At 42.2% G+C, this 21,177-nt stretch overlaps 1 protein-coding gene across 1 annotated transcript in view; it reads right to left on the bottom strand.

The window, feature by feature from the left end:
- Positions 1-1,415: 1,415 nt before the first annotated feature.
- SLC6A7 (solute carrier family 6 member 7) overlaps positions 1,416-21,177 on the bottom strand; it is a 212,935-nt gene continuing 193,173 nt past the window's right edge. Inside the window, exon 14 of the mRNA XM_077468287.1 lies at positions 1,416-1,895. Within this exon, the coding sequence (XP_077324413.1) occupies positions 1,692-1,895 (204 nt within the window). The 3' untranslated portion in view covers positions 1,416-1,691. The remainder of the gene's footprint in view (positions 1,896-21,177) is intronic.

The following is a 21,177-nucleotide window of genomic DNA, read 5'->3' as shown; positions in this document are numbered from 1 at the left end:
GTATGCAAAATTGTTATTATCTAGGTCATATTCTAAACTTTAAACTTTTTTATTCCCTGCTGTTTCTATTCCCTAGAAACCTATCTATGCCCTACCAGTTTCCTGTTCTTCTTTTGCAGCGTACACACAATCGGAATTCTCGTCGGAAAAAGCTCTGATGGTTTTCCAGATGGAATTCTGATGGAATTCGGCTCAAGATGTCTTGCCTACACACGATCACACCATTTTGTAACGCGGTGACGTACAACACATACGATGTGACTAGAAAAAGGAAGTTCAATAGCCAGTAGCCAATAGCGTCTGTCTCGTAGTTACTTGATAGAAAGTTTTTCCGTCAGGAAAATTGAGAACATACTATCAATTTTTGGCTGGCGGGAATTCGAAAAGCTAAATTCCGATGGAGCATACACACGGTCGCATTTTCCAATGAAAAGCTCTCATCTGTCTTTTTCTGGCCCGGAATTCTGATCGTGTGTACGCAGCATTAGAGGGACATATAGCCAAAACAATTAAAGGCCCAATTCAAGACTGATCATTCTGCTTAAGATGGTTGGTGACTAGCCTAACTGCCTGCAGTCTCCTGGGTTTCTATCAAACATCTATGGCAAGATATGCATCCTAGGAGAGCCTGTCAACAGTTTTCCACCATTTTGAGTGTTTCAAATTTGTTTTCACAAAGTTATCCATTTAATTGTACATATACATAATCAAACATTAATATATATCTATTGGCCCACATAAGGGTGGCAGAATTAAACCAGGAACTAAGGCAAGGCGATATTGCTTGTTATGAAACCATATTCTGTCCCTGATTTTAAGGCGAAGCAAGAGTAAAAAAAGTTTTATTTTAGTTTTGGATGGACTGAGTGGTAAAACCCCTGCCAGTTTTTAATTGCTATGTTCCACCTGAGCATTTTTTTCTTCACTTTCTGTCTCAGCACCACACAGAAAGTGACAGGACTCCTCTCAACAGAGTCAACAGAGATTCTGTCCTTTCCCTAAGAGCTGACTTCCACCTTCTAGAGGACATGCACCATAAATTACTTTTTAAGATCAGAGGAGATCCCCCAGTTTACAGTTAGTTTACAGCTAACTAAAAACATTGTGTGGGAGATTTCCTAAACCTGGAGCACTCGGATTCTGGTGCAGCTGTGCATAGTAACCAATCAGCTTCTAACCTAAATTTCAATTAAGCTGCAGCATTAAAACCTGGAAGCTGATTAGTTTCAATGCAGAGTCAGATTTTGCACTCTCCAGTTTTAGTAAATACCCCCCTTTATCTCAGGCAATTGCATCTTTGACTACTTTTTTCACTTTTGGGTGAAGATCTTTAAATATGTTAATTCTAAAGCAGTTTATGGCTTGCAAAACCTTCAGATCAACTACCACCTGTAGAAACAAACTCTTGGAAAATACACAAGGAAGTATGGATTTATCCAAGCACACGGACAAGACAAGGTATCAGTGACATTACCTTAACAAAACAATTACAATGACAATTCTGCACATAGTCCCACACATAGAGCTAGCAACTGATACCATTTCTTAATCTAGAGCCTCCATTTAGAGGGGCTGGGTTGAACACAAGATCAAGAACAGCTTGGCTTTGTGTCAAGGAAGCATGTAAAAGCCCCCGGGAGGAAAGGAAGTCTACGTATTCTTCACAGTTCCATCTGCTTCCTTCTTTAACATCACATCATGGACTCCTCCTCTATTTCTTTGTCCACCTCAATGGCTTTATTTTCATAACTTGTGATTCCTCCATATTTTCGCATGTGAACCATCAAAGGTTTTGGGGACTGGCTGCCTGCAAGGGTATTAACATACATGCCTGTCCTGTTTTCTTCCATTGATGGACCCCAATCCATGGCAGGTCGGCTAGCTTGGCGTATTCTCTGTGGTTGATGAAAATAAAAATTCATTAATAATGTAAAAATGTCAGCAAACCTCCATTTTCTTTCATGTGTATTATAGACAATATTTTTAGTTTTGTATATGGTAGGAAGCGGTTAAAACCCTTATCATTTTTTTTGTTTGTTTTGTTTTTGCTGTGTGGAGAGAGCTCACTTCTTGTATAGGCAAACTTTACAATGTGGGCAAATTTCCTCTCCTTTACAGTTGTCATTGAAACAGGCATTTTATTAAAAAAATTACCTTTTACCTCTTGTTCTAGTGAAACTGTACAACCTTGGGGTTTATAGTGGCCAACAGGAGGAATGATGAGGATTAAGCTACTAAGCAGGGACACCAACAGCACTTTGCAGGGGTTTTAATCCTTCCCCACGCAATCAAAAACCAAAAAGAAATGATATACAGAGTGTAAATACTGTATATACACCCGTATATGCAGCAGTAGTTATTAGTGGAATTATGGTCCATTACTGGGCTTCCTAAAGCAGGTCCCTGCAGAAGATTAAGCAGGCCGGACACAGGGAGGTATAATAATTGCCATTGTTGTGATATACCTACATGACATACATTTTCATAGGTAAATAATTTTATTACTGTGTATTAAGATTGCAATAGAATTATTTCTAGTTATAGGTTCACAATTATACTGTATATATACATAGAACCATTCATATTTGCGCATACAGAAGATTCTCTGTTTGAGTACAGTAGAGTATTTGCTTTATCTAGACTAAACACCCACAATGTTCCCAGTAGACAGTGACCATGTGTTCTCGAATTATTGAAAGTGTATCTGAAATAAAATAAAATAAAACTATAACTATTAAAGAGACCCTGTCTTTAAAAATGCCAAAAAGTGCAGACACACCTGCAGCCGAAACACTTTTGGGTAGTTTCACAGCATACTGCTACCCCCCCCCCCCCCCCCCTCACACATTCTTACTGGCCTTTTCTTTCCAATGAGAAGCAGCCTTACTGACCCATAGGAATCTAAAGGGTGTGGCTTGAGGGGTCAAGCACCAATAGTAGCAGAAAATGCTGAAGCTTTTACTTTAAGAGGGTCCAGCATTTTACTGCTACAGGAATGTGAACCTTTAGTCGTTTTAATCATTATTATTAGGACATACTCTCTTTAATTGTTAAATTAACACCTGTTTAGTAGAAGCAAACTGCGTATGGCCTTTATGTTCATAACAATTATATACAACAAGTAATGGTTAAAAAACAAAACAAAAAAAAAACAATATTAGACTATTCTTATTTTTATCATGTGCAAGGAGCACAAAGCAGATTTGTTTTTCATGTTATCATAATTTGTGTACTTTTTTTCCAGATCATTGAGACTGACTATTCGAAAGGCCAGTTTCCTATAAAAATTCCCAACCTTCTCCTCCTCTGCTTTCTGTTTCTCTGACAGCTCGTTAGAAAATAGGCCATGTCTTTTCACAAGCTCATTAGCCCCACTTACTGCTAAATCTAGCAAATGTTCTATTAAATATCATGCTGTATACACAATCCTTATCCTGTAGCATTCATTTTTCAGAGTGAACCGGATCACAACAATAGCTGTCTAAGGTAAAGCATTTTAATAATAATAAAATGAATAATAATAATAACAAAAATACCAAATTAAAGACTCAAGCTTAAGGCTGGGTTCACACTGTTGCAAATTGGATGTGGGTTCTGCATCCAATTTGCATAGCAGGAGATTGTGACCGGTTCACACCGGTTCACACTTCTTGGCAGTGGCTCCGGTGCGAATTGTACAGGAGTCCTGTGCATCTTTTGGTCCATTTCAGGTGCGAAATCAGGCAAAAATTTGGGCTGAAATCGGACCTGAAATAGTCCATCATCTTTACCCTCAGCTTATTTAGCAAGGCAGTGGTCATCTTGGAGGTGCATACAAATATGCTGAACAAATCAGTATTACATGACTTACATTGAGGACATACCGTATTTTTCGGACCATAAGACACACTTTTTGCCCCCAGAAATATGGGGGAAAATGTGCCTGCGTCTTATGGTGTGAATATACGCTTGGCACCGCCCCCCACCGCGCTCCAGAGTGCTCCGTCAAATGACGGAGTGATCACTTGTAAACAAACCGGCGTCGTGATGATGCCGGTTCCTCTCTCCCCTCTGTGTACAGATCTGTAAAGTGGAGGGGAGAGATCAGATGGCAGCAGCCCTGTAGGCTGCATCTGTAGTGCCCACAGCACTACTCTGTGACAAGTGCAGTCACAGCCATCCCTCCATACCCTGCCAATACTCTGCAATTCCCTGCCAATACGCTGCCATACCCTGCCAATACCCTGCAATACCCTGCCAATACTCTGCAATTCCCTGCCAATACTCTGCCATACCCTGCCAATACCCTGCCAATACTCTGCAATACCCTGCCAATACTCTGCCATACCCTGCCAATACTCTGCAATACCCTGCCAATACTTTCTAAGGTAATGGTCACACTGCATTTTCTATGGTAATGGTCACTCTGCATTTCATGGGCACTGGAAAATATTTTAATACACCATTTTCTTGTTTTCAACCTCTAAAACCTAGGTGTGTCTTATGGTCAGGTGCGTGTTATGTAGCGAAAAATACGGTAACATAATAAAAGCTAAAAGAGCTGTGCAAGGGACCCAGCAGGTCTTTCTGCTACATGCTGCCACAGAAGACTATGGTTGGGGTGGGGATACTATACCAGTCACCCTATACAAGGAGATAGAACAGCAGTGAATGTTCTTTATGACAGAAAAGGTAATGTGCAGTTGCTTCATGCTGAATGTTTACACCGATTTGGAAGGAATAAACAAAGGAGACGGACAGAGAATATTTTTTTCTGTTTTCAGCCCTTCCACTGCAGTGCTCTATGCTGACAACATCCACACGACTCATCACAAGTGTTCTTACACAGACTTGTATTGCAGAGAAAGGTAGGTTGCGTATTAAACGAGGTCTGCCACTTAGGCCTGGTTCACACCAATGCATTTTTTTGTGCATTTTTTAGCTGCAGATACAAGAAAATGGTGGTAGGACTATGAAATTAAGGTTTGTAGGAGGGTGGCATAGCATTCTCTAACTATGCCTCTAGGTGTTGCCCCTGTAAAAATAATAAAAAAAGTACTAATGAAAAGTAGTGAGTGTGGGCATAGGAATGGAGTAGCGAGAAGAGAGGCATGACTTCTGGCTGCATTGGCCGTGGGACTGGTCAGAGCCTCTAAGGCAGACCATACATGGTGCAAATTTCTTTCCTGCAAACACTGGGGCGAGCGTCGGAAGCCATCCCCACCTTGGAGAAGACAGTGATTATCGCTGGTGGCTATAGCTGCTACATTCTGCCTGTCCATTAATGGTTTGAATCTCGCCGGTAAGGATTAGTTTTGCAGAAACACGCTACAATCTATTTAACATGGTTTCCTATGGATCACATTCACATCTATGCATTTTATGGAAAGGGCCAGCGACCAGTAGGCTTTGTTTTTGGTTCCATAGACTTCAATGGATCAGAAACGTGTATTGAAAAATGCGAAATGTACCTGGAATATGCATCATCTGCAACATGCATAGGTGTGAACCAGGCCTAAAGCCCCATACACACGATCAGAAATTCTGTCAGCAAAAGTCAGATGTGAGCTTTTGGTCAGAAATTCCAACCGTGTGTATGCTCCATCAAACTTTTAGCTAGCAGAATTCCAGCCAGCAAAAGGTTGAGAGCAGGTTCTCTATTTTTCCGATCGGAAATTCCGATCGTCTGTACAAATTCCGACACGCAAAATTCCTACGCATGATCGGAAACAATTTGACGCATGCTCGGAAACATTGAACTTTATTTTCTTGGCTCGTCGTAGTGTTGAACGTCACCGCGTTCTTGATGATTGAAAGTTCAGAGAACTTTTGTGTGATCGTGTGTATGCAAGCCAAGCTTGAGCGGAATTCCGTTGGAAAAACCATCCAAGTTTTTTCCGACGGAAAATCCGATTGTGTGTATGGGGTATAAGTGCTGATTACTGAGTGCAGTAAGGCCTGATTCACACCTATGCATTTTTAGTGCTTTTTGCATTTTCCAGATTTGCCCTAAAGTCCATTCAACATGGTTTCCTATAGAACACGTTCTGTAGTTCAAATCTGCAAAATGCAAAAAGCACTAAAAATGCATAGGCGTGAATCAGGCCTAATTACCACGTACACACGACTGGACTTTCCGGCAGATTAGCTCCAACTCTCTTCCCGACCGATTTTCGGCAGAGTTCTGACGGACTTTCGGAACGAACGGACTTGGCCACACATGAACGGACTAATTCCATTCGAAAGTCCATTTGTTTTGAACGTGATGACATAAACGGGACTAAACAAGGAAGTTCAATAGCCAGTAGCCAATAGCTGCCCTTGCGTCGTATTTGGTCTGTGGGACTAGCACACAGACAAACGGTTTTCCCAATTTTTAGTCCGTCGGAATTGAGTCCGCCGGGTAGATTTGAAACATGTTCTATTTCTAGGTCTGTCTGATTTTTTTTTTTCAAAACACGTTCGGACTAACCCACACACAATCAGATTGACAGACGGACTGATCCCGTCAGACCTAGTCTGCTGGAGAGTCCGGTTGTGTGTACGCGGCATTAGTCTAACCCTGGTACCTAATACACTGCAGTTAGATTCAGGCCGCGTACACACGGGCGGATTGTCTGTCCAACTTAGTCCGCTGAACAGTGTTTCAGCGGACAATCCGCTCGTGTGGGCTTCAGCGGACTTTTTCAGCGGACAGTCTGACGAACAAAGTCTTACGGAATTTCCGTAAGACAGTCCGTTCAAACTTGGTTTTGTCCGTCCAAACTTGGTTTCAGCGGACAGTCCGCTCGCGTGTAGGCAAGTTGGATGGACTAAGTATGGCGCATGCTCAGAAAGGGTTTACACGGCAGAAGGTTGCATTGCAGTGTATAGGACGTCGTTTTTCTAGTCCCGTCGTACGTGCTGTACACGTCATCACGCATGCTTTCAGCGGACTGTCTGCTCATCGTGTGTGGTCAAGTCCGTTCATGCAAATTTTGAACGGACTGTCTGTCGGATTGTCTGCCGAACTTAGTTGGGCAGACAATCCGCCCATGTGTACGCGGCCTTAGACAACACAGCTGCTGATACAAGAAAATTGTGGTAGAACCATGAAATTAAGGTTTGTAGGAGGGTGGCATAGCATTCTCTAACTAGGCCTCTAGGCGTTGCTCCTGTAAAAATAATAAAAAAGTGCTAAATAAAAGTAGTGTGTGTGGGCATAGGGATGGCGTAGGAGTCAGCAAGAAGAGAGGTGTTGGCTTCTGGCTGCATTGGCCTAGAACTGGTCAGAGCCTCTAAGGCAGGCCCATACATTGTGCAAATTTCTTACTGCAACCACTGGGGTGAGTGGAGGAAGCCATCCCCACCTTGGAGAAGACAGTGATTATCGCTTGCGGCTATAGCTGCTACATTCAGCCTGTCCATTAACGGTTTGAATCTCGGCCGGTAAGGATTAGGGCAGAAGAGGTGTGACCATTACGAAGGGTAAATGTTCAAAAAAACACTGGTGAAAAGACTCTGATATTTTCCAGAATGTTGTCTTACTATGAGTCGTGACATTTTATTATTTCTTTAATTAAGTTGTCAAGTAAAGTTTTGAAAACTGATGACACTGGTGTCTCCTTCCTCTATGGATTATCCAGAAAGAACCCAGTTCTGCTGGGAAGACAGTGGGCAAGTATGTTGTATGATGGATACAATGTAAGTTGAGATACTTCCTAAAGGAGTGGGGTCTACACAAACACAGGAGCCTGAGCTTTGGTCGGTCTGTGGTGCCCAGTGGGGTAATGCTGTGCCCATGTTGTGTTGCACCTGCCAACAGGTTGTTTATATCCTGTCTATCCAAATGCACACCTATTTCTGTGACTTCAGCTGTGAGCTTTCCAACCTGAAATCACTATATATTCTTGTAACCAACCCATTGTTCATGAACTGATCCCTCCCATCAAATGTCACTATGCCAAAGAATTTCAAAGAAACTATCTTCCCCTTGTCAACTAATGTGACAAAATTGAGGTTATCAGTAGGGTATATGTGCTTCATCACAACGCCATTCAGACAGTCAAACTTGCACAAATGTAGAAACGCCTTATGATTGTTTCTATGGATCACTGCCAATGTCATCTAAAAAAAAGTCCATATTACCACATCATATAAACTGGTAACCTGTGCCATGGGTAGTTATATAAAAGGAGGACTGATTTCCTGTTACAAAGAGAAAAGAGATACAAAGAAATGGGAATTTCAAGGTGCCTAAATGAAAACAGATATTTGAATAAAAAACCTTTTATATCAAAGAATATTATTCAAAATAAATACTGTATCAACAGAAACTTTAAGACATATTGCCACCATGTCAGCAGTTGCATAGAAAATCAAATGCCTATTAAAATACCATCTTACATATCCTTATTGCATTGTGTGCACATCTCGTTACACTGGTCGGTTGAACTATACTATTAACATACTGTATATACAGGTTCCATGGAATAGATAGGATGGAAATGGTATCTTGGCTTCAACACCTTTCGTAATAAGCTTCATCAGAAAGATACAGTGAATATGAAAAATCTGTCATGTAAACATTGTTCAAATATTTGCATAGCCTTTACATCTGATTAACACTATATATTTAAAATACACTGATGCTCTGTGTGTGCGTCAAAGAACAAGATACCACCTCTATCCTATCTATTCAGTGGAAATTGTATGTCTGTTAATGTTTATGACAATTAACTAGTGTAATAATATGTGTATGTAGCTTGGCTGAAGACAGAGAGTAATTTAGGACACTGGGTTGCAGTGCTTTCTGTGTCTCCACTGGACTTCAGCTGAATGAGTTAACACTACCTCGCCTTCATTCACCAGAGAGAGCTGACAGAAGGAGCTCAAGAGACCTGATGGTTGGTAGCACTGAATCATGAGAGATGAAGTTCAGAAAATAAACTTTACTATGGCAGTTTATGGACATTTGGACTGCAATTTCCAATGCCACCCGGGAATAAGGAGAGAGAGAGAGAGAGAGAGAGAGCTGTATGTTCATATCACAGGCTGAATACTGAAAATGTCCTCTTTGGTGTAAGGAGACTACTATTTCTGTGTGCACATCAAACTGCTACAAGCCTTCAGCCATGTGCTGAGGACCAGAGACACTCCAGGCAGATCCAGAAGTGAGCTGACATCTGAACAGCGGGACCCTTTTGCTGTATCTGCAAAAAGATGGAGCCGGTGTCTTGTTGAATACTGTCCCCCCTGCCGAGAAAGGTCCCCCCATCGGATAGTGTCCGCCCATACTGCGCAGGCACAGCGTTTGCGCAGTACGGAGGATAAGGAGACGCCGAAAGTTTCCAAAGTTGAATAGCTGACCATGAGCTGTGCATAGCGCCTGCACACTTAATAGTCACCACTTTGTAACAGGGCATATTTTTATTCTAACTCTATGTCCACTTGGATTGCGGGGCTTGAACCTGGACTCAGCGCGCAGGCGCAGAGTAGAGCTGACGATCAACTGTTCACCCTCAGAGATTTTCGGTGTCTCCTTTGTCCCCCGTACTGCGCAAGCGCAGTATAGGACGGACACTATCCAATGGAGGACAGTATTCGACAAGACACTGGCTCCAACTTTTTCATTATCCTGTTCTGGTGTGAATGGACACGCTGAGCCTGGGAACCTATGTGTGGATCCTTCAATTGAACTGGGCTCTCCTTGTAGAGTGCGCTGCTTTCACTAGACTCCGATTGCTGTATCGCTGGGACTGGTGAGAGGACACTGCTGCCATTAAGCTGTTGCTGCTAGCAGAGAATGAGCACATATGGACTGGTCATCTAACTGCATTATTTACTGCATGCAGACTTTACTGGGACTGTACACATGTGCACCACTGTAAAGACTGGGCCCCAATGATAGTTGGCTGAAAAACTAGGGTTAAAGACTGCTCACTCAGATATCTGCTTCACAAGAACTTTGCCTATTGTCCACAGTAAGCGGTATCTCTTTAGGGAGTGTTAAGTTTTATCTCTGCCATTAATATAGAGTGCACTCTAAAGTGAATATAGCCTACTGTTTACAGAGGAGTTATCGCAGAATTGATTACCATTGCAGTTGCTGTTTTGTAATACCATTGCTGATCTTGTGGATTATCAGGTTTACTCTAATTTAGCCACACTCCTGCAAAAAGTCCTTGACTGTGCTGAAGGAACTCTGACAGCAGCCTCTGGCAAATAAGCCATCGGTTCTGTTTATAGTTCTAAAATAAGCAGCAATTGGCAGTAACTAAGACTGGGTTCACAACTTTACATATATGTGAATTGGAATGCATTTTAAACTGCATCTGATTCACATGACATGTGAACTGAACTGGCTTTCTGTGGAGCTAGTTCAAATATTGTATGTGTGGGCTAGCCACAGGGCGTTACTAAAGAGTTACTGATATATGGTGTGAGGCCAGTGTGAATACTGTACCTGACCAGTGATTTTTCCCTGACAAGATAGTAACCACCTAACACTTAAAGTGTTACTAAACCCACAACAGTAAAATCACTCTGTACATGCAGTAATGCATGCTTGTTATACTCACTCTGGAACCTAAGGGGTTAATCCTCTGCACTGTGCAAAAAGGCTGTTTGATCCTGTATGCACAGATCCTCCTCTTCTTTCACTGACTCCAAAACATGTCCGGATAAGACAGAGTTAGTGGAGTCAGGCTGCACATGTTCAGTTTGGTGTGTATTGCTAGAGAGTTTTTTTTTCTTGGGAGAGTGCGTGTTATCAGCACAGGGCCAATCAGCACTGTCCAGACAGAAGGTCAGGTGTCAGGAAAGCTGGTGCAGTATTGCCATTAATACTCCTCCTACAAGCTTTAACCAGGCACTGGTAGTCACACTTTCTATACTGCTGATGGGAAAAGGTATTTAAAGTGGTTGTAAACCCTTACAACCAACTTTGACAGGTAAGCCTAGATTAAGGCTTACCTGTAGGTCCAAGAAATATCTCCTAAACCTACACAGTTTAGGAGATATTTTCCGAAAGACAGGCACCACTGTCAACTGCGATATGCTGCGAGTGGCGGCTCCCGTGCGCATGCGCGGGAGTAACGTCATCGTGGCTTCGCCGAATGACAGCGGCGGAGCAGCGAGACCCACCGAGAAGATGGATGCTCTGGACTACAGGGGACAGCGGTGACTTCGCTGGCTCCTGTGTCAGGTAAGTGACACATAATGGACTACTATGCGATGCATAGTAGTCCATTATGCCTTACCTTTGCAGGGAATCAAAGAGGAAGTAAACCCATCAGGGTTTACTTCCTCTTTAACAGTTTATATTTACTAAAATAATTGCATTTCCATGTTCTGTGTACTGTCTAGGGATGGGCCGAACACCCCCCAGTTCAGTTCATACCAGAACACCTCAAACAGGCGAAAAGTTCTAGTGAACATGAAAAATCAAAAGTCCTCATTTTAAAGGCTTATGTGCAAGTTATTGCCATGAAAAGTGTATGGGGACCCGGATATTGCCCTGACATGTATGAATGCAAAAAAATGTTTTTAAAACAATAATTTTTAGACCAGTGATTTTAATGATGCTTAAAGCGAAAAAATAAAAATGAAATATTCCTTTAAATATTGAGCCTGGGGCATTCCCTTAGTCTGCATGTAAAGTGGCGCATATGTGCAATGTGTAGAACATGCCGCAGCAATACTGACATTTCTAAAGGAAAAAATGTAATTTAAAGTGGTTGTAAATCCTCTACTACCACATTTAGCTACATAATAAGGCTTACCTGTAGGTACCGTGAATATCTCCTAAACTTGTATCCGCATGTGCTGACGTCATTGGCACATGTGCATTGAAGAAATGGCTTGCTCGTGTCGTTTCTTCATGGGCTGTGCCGTGACCGTCAGCTCCCGCATGCATGGCCAATCACAGCACCAAAGCCCGTGAACCCAGAAATAACTCTGGGAGGCATGTCTCCGGTCACAGCAATGTACAGGGACCGCTGCAACAGCTTCGATCTAAGGTAAGTATTTCATAATAAGCAGGTATGCTATGCATACTAGCTCATTATGCCTGTGACTTGCAGGTTTTTTTTTTTTTTGAGAGTTTACAACCACTTTAACTACTTCAACCCTGGAAGAATTTACCCCCTTCCTGACCAGAGCACTTTTTGTGATTCAGCACTGCATCGCTGTAACTGACAATTGCATTGTCGTGTGGTGTTACAATAAAATTGACGTCCTTTTTTTCCCACGAATAGAGCTTTCTTTTGGTGGTATCGTCTACAAAATAGGGGATAGATTTATAGCATTTTTTTTTTTTTTACTAGTAATGGCAGCGATCTGCGATTTTTATTGTGACTGTGACATAATGGTGGACACATTGGACAATTTTGACATATTTTTGGGACCATTGGCATTAATACAGCGATCAGTGCTATAAAAATGCATTGATTACAGTAGAAATTTCAATGGCAGTGAAGGGGTTAACACTAGGAGGCGATCAAGGGGTTAACTGTGTTCCCTGGGAGGTGATTCTAACTGAAGGGGGAGGGGATTTACTAGAGGAAGTGACGGATCATTGTTCCTAGCTAATAGGAACACACGATCTGTCCCTGCTGTCAGAACAGAACAGGGAAGTGTGTGTTTACACACACTCGTCCTTGTTCTATGTCTCCTACTCACGATCGCGATGGCCATCGCGACCGTCGGCCATAAGCATTGGCACCTGCGTGCCGGCTATCCCCACCCTGGGAGCCAACGTATAGCTACGATGGCTTGAGCAGGGGAGCCAACCTGCCGCAGTATAACTGCGGGGGCTAGTTGGGAAGCAGTTAAAATTGCTTGCGGCTGTAATGTATTGATGGCTCCTGGCAATATAGAAAAAAAAACAATGAAAAAAATGGAGTGCCCCCCCTCCCCCTCCCCAGTCCATACCAGGCCCTTTTTTAATAAAAAAAAAATTGGTGTGGGTTCTCCCCCAAAATCCATACCAGACCCTTATCCGAGCATGCAGCCTGGAGGTCAGGATGGGGGGGATGAGCGAGCGCCCTCCCCCCTCCTGAACTATACCAGGCTATGGTGGGTGATTTGGGGCGGGGGGCTCTGTGCCCCCCACCCCAAAGCACCTTATCCTCATGTTTATGGGAACAAGGGCCTCTTCCCGACAACCCTGGCCGGTGGTTGTTGGGGTCTGTGGGCAGGGGGATTATCAGAATCTGGGAGCCCCCTTTCACAAGGGGGCCCCCAGATCCCGACCCCCTATATGAATAGGTATTGGGTACATTGTACCCCTACCCATTCACCAAAAAAGTGTCAAAAAGTAAAAACCACAAGAGACAGTTTTTGACAATTCCTTTATAAAAAAAAGTGTCCCACGATGTACATCCTCCATCAATCACGCCGCCCAATGGACCCGAAAGATAGAAAAAACTCCTTCCCCACGGGAGGCCTCCCAGCGACTGCTGTCTTTTTGATTTGACAGCTGATATATAGGCAAAGGCACTGACGTAACTAGATGACCAGCCCCCCTCTGACATCACATGATGTCGGAAGGGGGCGGGTCACTGGGTTATGTCATTGAGTGGCCCCGCCCTTGCTACATAACAGCTGTCAAAGCCAAGAGACAGAAGTCGCCAGGAGGCCTCCAATCGAGGCGGTGCCTTTAAAAAAAATTACATTTTTCAGGTCTGTTGTGTGGCGTGATTGAAGATGAATGTACATCACAGTTTTTTTTTTGTTTTTTTTAAAGAATTGTCAAAAACTGTCTCTTTTGGTTTTTACTTTTTGTCACTTTTTGGGTAAATAGGTAGGGGTACTATATACTACATGGACTGCACTATATACTCTGCTTTCGCCACTAGGTGGTGAAGGTTTGCATAACTGGTTGGATTATTGCACTTAGACACGCAGTAAAAATACTGGAAAGAAAGTGTCATTTCATTTTCTTTTAAAGTGAGGCTTTGCTTCCGTAATCGCACATTTTGTATGTTTGTGTTTCTTTTCTTATGTATCTCGTTTCAGGAGAACAACGAAATCTTCTATCAAGCTACTGGAGAGTGGGTGGTTTTATAAAATGGGAGTTATGTGTTATGTAACTTGTTTGCATGTAAAATTATTCTAATGTGTTGAGTGTTTGTTTTACCTTCCCTTCCCTGTCCAAATTTTGAGTTCAGGTACCAGACTTTCAGGACTGAATGTCTTTATGTTTTTCTTTTCCCAGACGATGGGGACATCGTCTAATGCGAAGGGGGGAGTATGTAGGGTCTTGCTCCTGATGAGCAGATTCTATTGTTTTTTCAAATTTAATTATCTGAAGCTGTAGTTTGGCTCAGAATAATTTCTCTAAAAGTTCTGGTTTCTGTACCAGTCCAGTTGGGTTGCACTGATTCCCACCTGACCGTAGGTGTTGCTGTCACCATCAGTGGGTGTGAAACAGCAGCAGGCTGGATGCATTGAATATTGCCTCTTGCTCAGAAATGGTTCAGTGGGTGTGGTTTCCTTGCTGTGCATTCTGGGAGAGGGTATTTAAGGTACCGACGCCATTTTTCTGCGTTTGTTTTCCGGGGTCCGTGATCCCAACCCCAGGGCCCTCCTGGCCTGGGGTCTGTGCCGCATGGTCTTGTGCCTTGGGGCCTGCTGGCCTGAGGCATCGCAACTGAGAGTGTAGGCCCAGGAATGTCTTGGGGCCTACTGATCCAGGGGTGGTCCTGCGCTGTCTCGCCTGCGGGGAAAAGCCAAGGAAAGCTGAAGGATCCAGGGGAGGACTTTTCCAGTGGAGGACCGAGCGCAAGGCTGGTGTCTCTGGAGGAGCCTGGAAACTCAGTTTGAGGACGCATCCCAGATCAATATCCTTACAGTATCGCCGGGTCGGCTGAAAGAATCTGGTACTGTATGGTAGTTCTTCCTAAAAACTCTCAAGAATCTCTAAGTTTAATTAACAAGTCTGTGGTAGAGACTTTGTTGCGCATCTACTCTCAAGAACCACTAAGATCAATTAACAAGTCTGTGGCAGAGACTTTGTTTGGCATATCATTGGCTGCTAGGTCAAGTGAGAGGGGCCTATCCGGTGACTGCTGGATCCAGTCTGTGGAGCTGTTTGTCCTCTGGATCTGACTGATACCTCTAACCCGCAATTACTAGGTGCATGAACTCCCCTTATCCTCTAACCCTCTATTGAAGGACTGTGTCTTGTGTCTTTCTTTGGTATTACCCCTAAATAAATCTTCAAAAAGGACCACATGTCTGATATAGCTTCATTTGGGCTACTTTCCACGGGAACCCCTCTAAGATGAAGAGGCGGGCAGAAGGGGTAACGGTAAGCCCGAATAAAACCAGAAGCTCTTTCGGGGGTTAGTGCTACATATATATATATATATATATATACACTACACGGACTGCACTATATACTGTACACTGTATTATATATACTACACTGACTGCACTATACACTGACTACCTCTCTATTCATTCACTATATACGGCCGCCGTCTAAGCAGCAGCCTTATATAGTGTGGGGCGTGGATTTAGCCCCTGAGCCATGATTGGCTAAAAAGGCACCTTGCCTTTTGCCAATCATGGTTCTCACAGCACACTATGCGGTGATTGGCCAAGGCATGCAAGTCAGGTGCATGCTTTGGCAAATCAGCAGCCTGCAATCTCGAGCAGTCTCAAATCTGCAATTCTACGAACAAACGGACAGTTGAAGTTCGAGTCAAACTTAAGTTTGACTCAAACATCGAGCCCATTCCTAGTACTGTGGGAGAGCATATAAATTGAATGCATGTTCCTGGGTTTAGTAACACTTTAACTCGTTCCTACCTAAACAATTAAAGTGGTTGTAAACCCTTTACAACCACTTTAAACTACAGGCAAGCCTATAATTAGGCTTGCCTGTAGCTGCACTGGATATCTCCTAAACCTGCACAGTATAGGAGATATCCCTGTATTTGCATGTGCCGACGTCATGTGACGTCATGCGCACTTAAACCAACTGAAGTAATGGCTGTAAATGCCGTTGCTTCAGTTGTACTGTGCCGTTCGTGGTGGCTACCGCATGCATGTGCGGGAGTGATGTAATTGCGGCTCTGGCCAATCACAGCGCCAGATCCATGATACCCGGAAGCAAGCCCCGGGCAACACGTCGGCGGCCTGAGGGGGAGACGAGGATGGCTGCTGGGGATTTGTTCTTGGGTAAGCAATTCATAATGAGCTGGTATGCTATGCATACTAGCTCATTATGCCTTTATCTTGCAGGGTGTGTTTTTACTTATTTTTTTGCAGGAGGGTTTACTTCCTCTTTAACACCTTCAGTGAATCTGTCATTTTTATTTATTTTTCAGGTCTAATTGACCACAGATCCCTCCATAAAGATTACCTGTCTCAGCCTACTACTGCCACAAGGGATGTTTACATTCCTTCCGACAGCAAAAAAGTGATCAGATTTTTCTTTTCCAAAGGGACAGTGTAGAAAAATTTAAAAAAAAAAAAAACAAATAAAAAAAAACAAATAAAAAAAAACTTGTAAAGCGCCCCATCCCTCTGTCCTTACACAGCCAGGGGGCTGTGTAATATGCAGGGGGGCTGTGTAATATGCAGGGGAGCTGTATGATGTTCAGGCGGGGGTTGTATAATATGTGTAATATGCAGGGGGGCTGTGTAATGTAAAGGGGTCCAGAGATACAGGGGCTTTGTAATGTAAAGGGGGCCAGAGGTGCAGGGGCTTTGTAATGTAAAGGGGGCCAGAGGTGTGGGGGCTGTGTAAAATAAGGAGGGCCAGGGGTGCGGGGCTGTGTAATGTTATTTTTATTTTTTAGCAGGTGAATGTGGCCCTCCATGCATTCACATACATTGAATCCGGCCTTTTAGTGGAAAAGGGTTGCTGACCCCTGGTGTAGCGCATCTATATAAAATATAGAGTTTCACTTTTTTAATTGAATTACTGGAATAAATTCACATTTTGATGATATTTTATGCACCTGTATATATTTGTAAAATAAAGAGTTCATGCAAATAATAAAATAAATATATCAAAAGTCCATTTATAAACCTTAAATATAAAATAACGTGGACGATAATTCCCTGTTCTTAAATGTTCTTGTTATATTCATCAAACTTTTGTGCTCAGTACATATTGTTCTGCATAATTACTCTGTATTTGTTTTGGTAAAATGTAATAAAAAATACAATTAAAAAAAAATATATATAAAATAACGTAACCAAAAAGCATTATAGTTTCTCTTTAAAGAGGCGGGATGTTATGGGTTACCATTGCTTTCGCTATATTACTAATTAATATCATTCAGGTCTGCTGTTTCAACAAATAGTTAACATCATGACTCAGAACCTAACAGCAGGCTCTGAAGCATGGCAAGTCATGTGTTTCCTATAACATCCCTGAAAACTGAGAAAGTGTCACATACTTGTGGTTCACTGCTTCTCTCCTCAACATCACATTTCCAATATGATTCATGAAATAAGAAAACGGTGGTTGGAGACGTGCTTTGTGTGTGGTTGCCCAGGCAACAGAGAGCTTGGCCAGCATGTACAAATGAAATGCAATCTATTGATGGTACTTGCTTTACAATAACTGAACAGACAGCAAAAAACCCTTAATAAAAGCCTGGGAGTCAGGGGTGAAACTGTCATTGTATGGTTGCTAAAACAAAGCTTGTAATAAAAAATGACCAACGAGCACCTGGCAAAATTTATCTCACATTATTGTTAAAGCTGACCTGCAGGTAAATGTAAAATTATCTGAAAGCCAAGTTACGCATTTAATAATATTTTTTAAATACTATTATTAATATTTCATAAAAGCCATAATTGTAATAATATCCAATGATCCCTTGTACACTTAAAACCAGGCTAAAGCTGGCCAATACGCTAGTAGATTTTCAAAAGAAAGTATGAAAATACTCATAAGTACATTCGTTCCCTTGGCAAATGTCGTTTGACCCTACATTCACACCTATGCATTTTTAGTGCATTTTGCAGTTTGCTAAAACGCACTACTGTCCATTTAACATGGTTTCCTATGGTACTAGTTTACATCTATGAGTTTTGCAGCTGGTGTGTTTTTGGAAAGGGTCTGGGAATTTTTTTCTGCAAATTTCGGCTAATAGACTTCAATGGAGTTGCACCAGAAACGCAAGTGGGGCATTTTTGATGTGTTTTGCATTTTATGGTTCTTATTTTACCACTGTATATAGCTGGTTGCTAAACAGGGGGCCGGAAAGCCGGCTGCCACATCCTTAGAAACCCATGAGTCATCAGCTGTCAGCGGGGTTCCCCGCTGAAAGCTGCATGTAAAAAAAAGAAATTGCCTGCAAAAAAATTTGCAAAAGAAACAGCGTAGGGTTCCCCCCAGGTACATACTAGGTCCCTCTGGTCTAGTATGGATTTGGAGGGGGCCCTGATGCCAAAATTGAAATAAAAATGGCGTGGGGTCCCCCCCAAAATCCATACTGAGCCCTTATCCGAGCATGCCATCCAAAATGAGGTGACAAGCAAGCGCCCCCCCCCCCTCCTGAACCATACCAGAACGCATGCCCTCAAACCGGGGGGTGGGGGCTTTTGGGGGGGGGCCCTGCCCGACAACCCTAGCCAGTGGGTCTGCGGATAGGGGGCTTATCGGAATCTGGAAGCCCCTTTAAGCCCAGATCCTGGCCCCCGCCCTATGTGAATGGGTATTAAGTACATTGTACCCCTACCCCCTCACCTAAAAAGCAGTGAAAAGTTACAAAAAACAAGAGACAGTTTTTGACAATTCCTTTACTAGTAAAATAGCTCTGAGCCGCAGTGTCTCTCCCAGTGTTGTCTTTTTCTGCCACTGTTTTCTCCCCAAGCTGTCTTCTTCCGGTTTCACCATCTTCTTTTTCTTCCTCACCGCTGCCGGTTACCCGACAAAAAAGAAGCTGGTCTTGCCACAAAGCTGTCTTCCTCCATTATGTTCCCCACTGTCCAGTGCCTCCTATATAGGCATGGGGCGTGGCATCCATTGACGTCGCTCAGACAGCCCCCCCTTGAGACACCACAGGTCCCGCCCTGCCCCAAAGCACCCATCTCCCCCATGTTGAGGGCATGTGGTCTGGTATGGTTCAGGAGGGGGGGCACGCTTGCTCGTCCCCTCCCTTTCCTGACCTGCCAGGCGGCATGCTCGGATAATAGTTCTTAAAGCAATACATTTAGAAACAAAACAAGTCTACAGATGTATGGCCAGCAAGGAAATTATTGCAGATGGCTGCACTTCCAAAAATCCTTTTATTGAAGCTTCATATGAACAGTGGTTGACAGATGGAGCAGGGGACAAAGTGGTAGATGCATTTCGAGCAAGTGTTAGTGCTTAGACATTATTAGGTGGTCTATTAGACCCCCAATGTCTCCATAAAGAGTATCTGTCTCCTGCTCATGAGAGTAATAATTCTAGCACCAGAACTCATGGTTAACTCTTAATTGATGAGCAGTAAAGGTTTTGAAAGCGTTGCCTATAGAGATTTTTGGGTACCATTGTTTTTCGCAATATCACGGGCGCACACAATTTTAAGATTTGACATGTTTGAAATCTATTTACTCTTTTTTACAAAAAAGGGTATTATATTGTTTTTATTTGCTAGTGTTAAAATATTTTATTTGACTAAATTAATACTATTTTAGTTGACTAAAATATGACTAAAACTAAAACAATTCAAATGACTAATGGCATTTTAGTCAAAGACTATGACTAAAACTAAATTGAAATTTGATGTCAAAATTAACTATACATACTAAGCTGCTGAAAGAAAAAATAATAAGAAAAAGGCTTTTTTTTTCCTTAATATTTAATGTTGGTACGGTAATATATTCAGGTAATATGTGTACAATGTCATTACAGTGAATAGAGTTTACAGTTTTTTTTTTTTGTTTTTTGTTTTTAATTTTCAACTTATACTTCTGCTTGTCAAAAAGCAATATTTTTGTTTGTTTATGAAACTTTTTTTCATAAAAACTTAATATATATCAATATCGCAAAATCTGTCTGTAGTGCGTGTTCAAATTAGATTTTTACTCCAGGAGTATATATAATGTTTGACATTTCTAAAGAATTAATGCATTCAAATTTAACTAAATGCATTCAATTTTAGTCGACTAAAATGTACTGATGATTTTAGTTGACTATAATGTACTGGTGATTTTAGTCGACTAAAAAGGCATTTTAGTCAAAAGACTAAAATATGACTAAAACGAAAATGACATTTTAGTCAAAAGACTATGACTAAAACTAAATCAAAATTTGACGTCAAATTTAACACTGGTGTTTTTAACAAAATTTATTTTAATATATTTTTTCTTTTGCAAAAAAAAATCTCACACTGAAACCTTAGGAGTGGAAGCAGGTTAACTAACTATGAGATATATAACCTGGGCTGCAAAAAGCTAAGCCATAAAGAAAAAGAAAAAAAAAAAACCTAGAGGCTGCTTGATGTATTGTATAGGTCAGGGGGTTTCCGAGATCATGGGGAGGGGGAAGTGAAAGGGGCCAAGGAATGGGATGTGTCAGACACTGAGTTTGCCAAAGGAGTTAGTAAGCTCGGCTCACAGGTACTAGTCAGTGTAATGAAAGGATTAGATGTGAGAAGAGAGCTCTTCCGGGGAGAAAGAAGTTTCCATAAAGCAACACCATCTAGCAATGAAGCATCGAGTGGATTTAAAGTTCTGGATATTATGCCGCGTACACACAATCTGAATTTTGGTTGGAAAAACCACTGATGATTCTGACCATCAAGAACACGGTGACGTACAACACGTACGACGGGACTAGAAAAAGGAAGTTCAATAGCCAGTAGCCAATAGCTTCCATCTCGTAGTTGAATCTGAGCATGTGTGAGTTTTTGTACTTCGGAATTGCATACACACGAACGGATTTTTGGATAGGAACTTTTTCCGACTGAAAAATTGAGAACATGCTCTCAATCTTTTGCTGGCCGAAATTCGGCCAGCAAAAGTCCGATGGAGCATACACAAGATCGCATTTTTCGACCAAAAGCTCTCATCGGTCTTTTGCTGCCCGAATTTCCAATCGTGTGTATGCGTCTTTAGTGTCTAATTTCTCCAAATTGAAAAGAGCATTGAAGAGAGCCATCAGAGTCTGTCACTGCATTTATAATGCATATTTTTACATGTGTGCAAAAAATTAAGCATTTGCCAAAATGGTTAATGTTCATCATCTTCCAATAACATTCCAAA

This window comes from Lithobates pipiens, unplaced genomic scaffold (genome assembly GCF_037356315.1).
Source record: "Lithobates pipiens isolate NorthernLeopardFrog02 unplaced genomic scaffold, aLitPip1_a1.2 Scaffold_8, whole genome shotgun sequence".
Taxonomy (NCBI): Eukaryota; Metazoa; Chordata; class Amphibia; order Anura; family Ranidae; genus Lithobates; species Lithobates pipiens.
The sequence above is the reverse complement of the archived record's forward strand: the minus strand, read 5'-3'. Positions and strand labels throughout refer to the sequence as shown.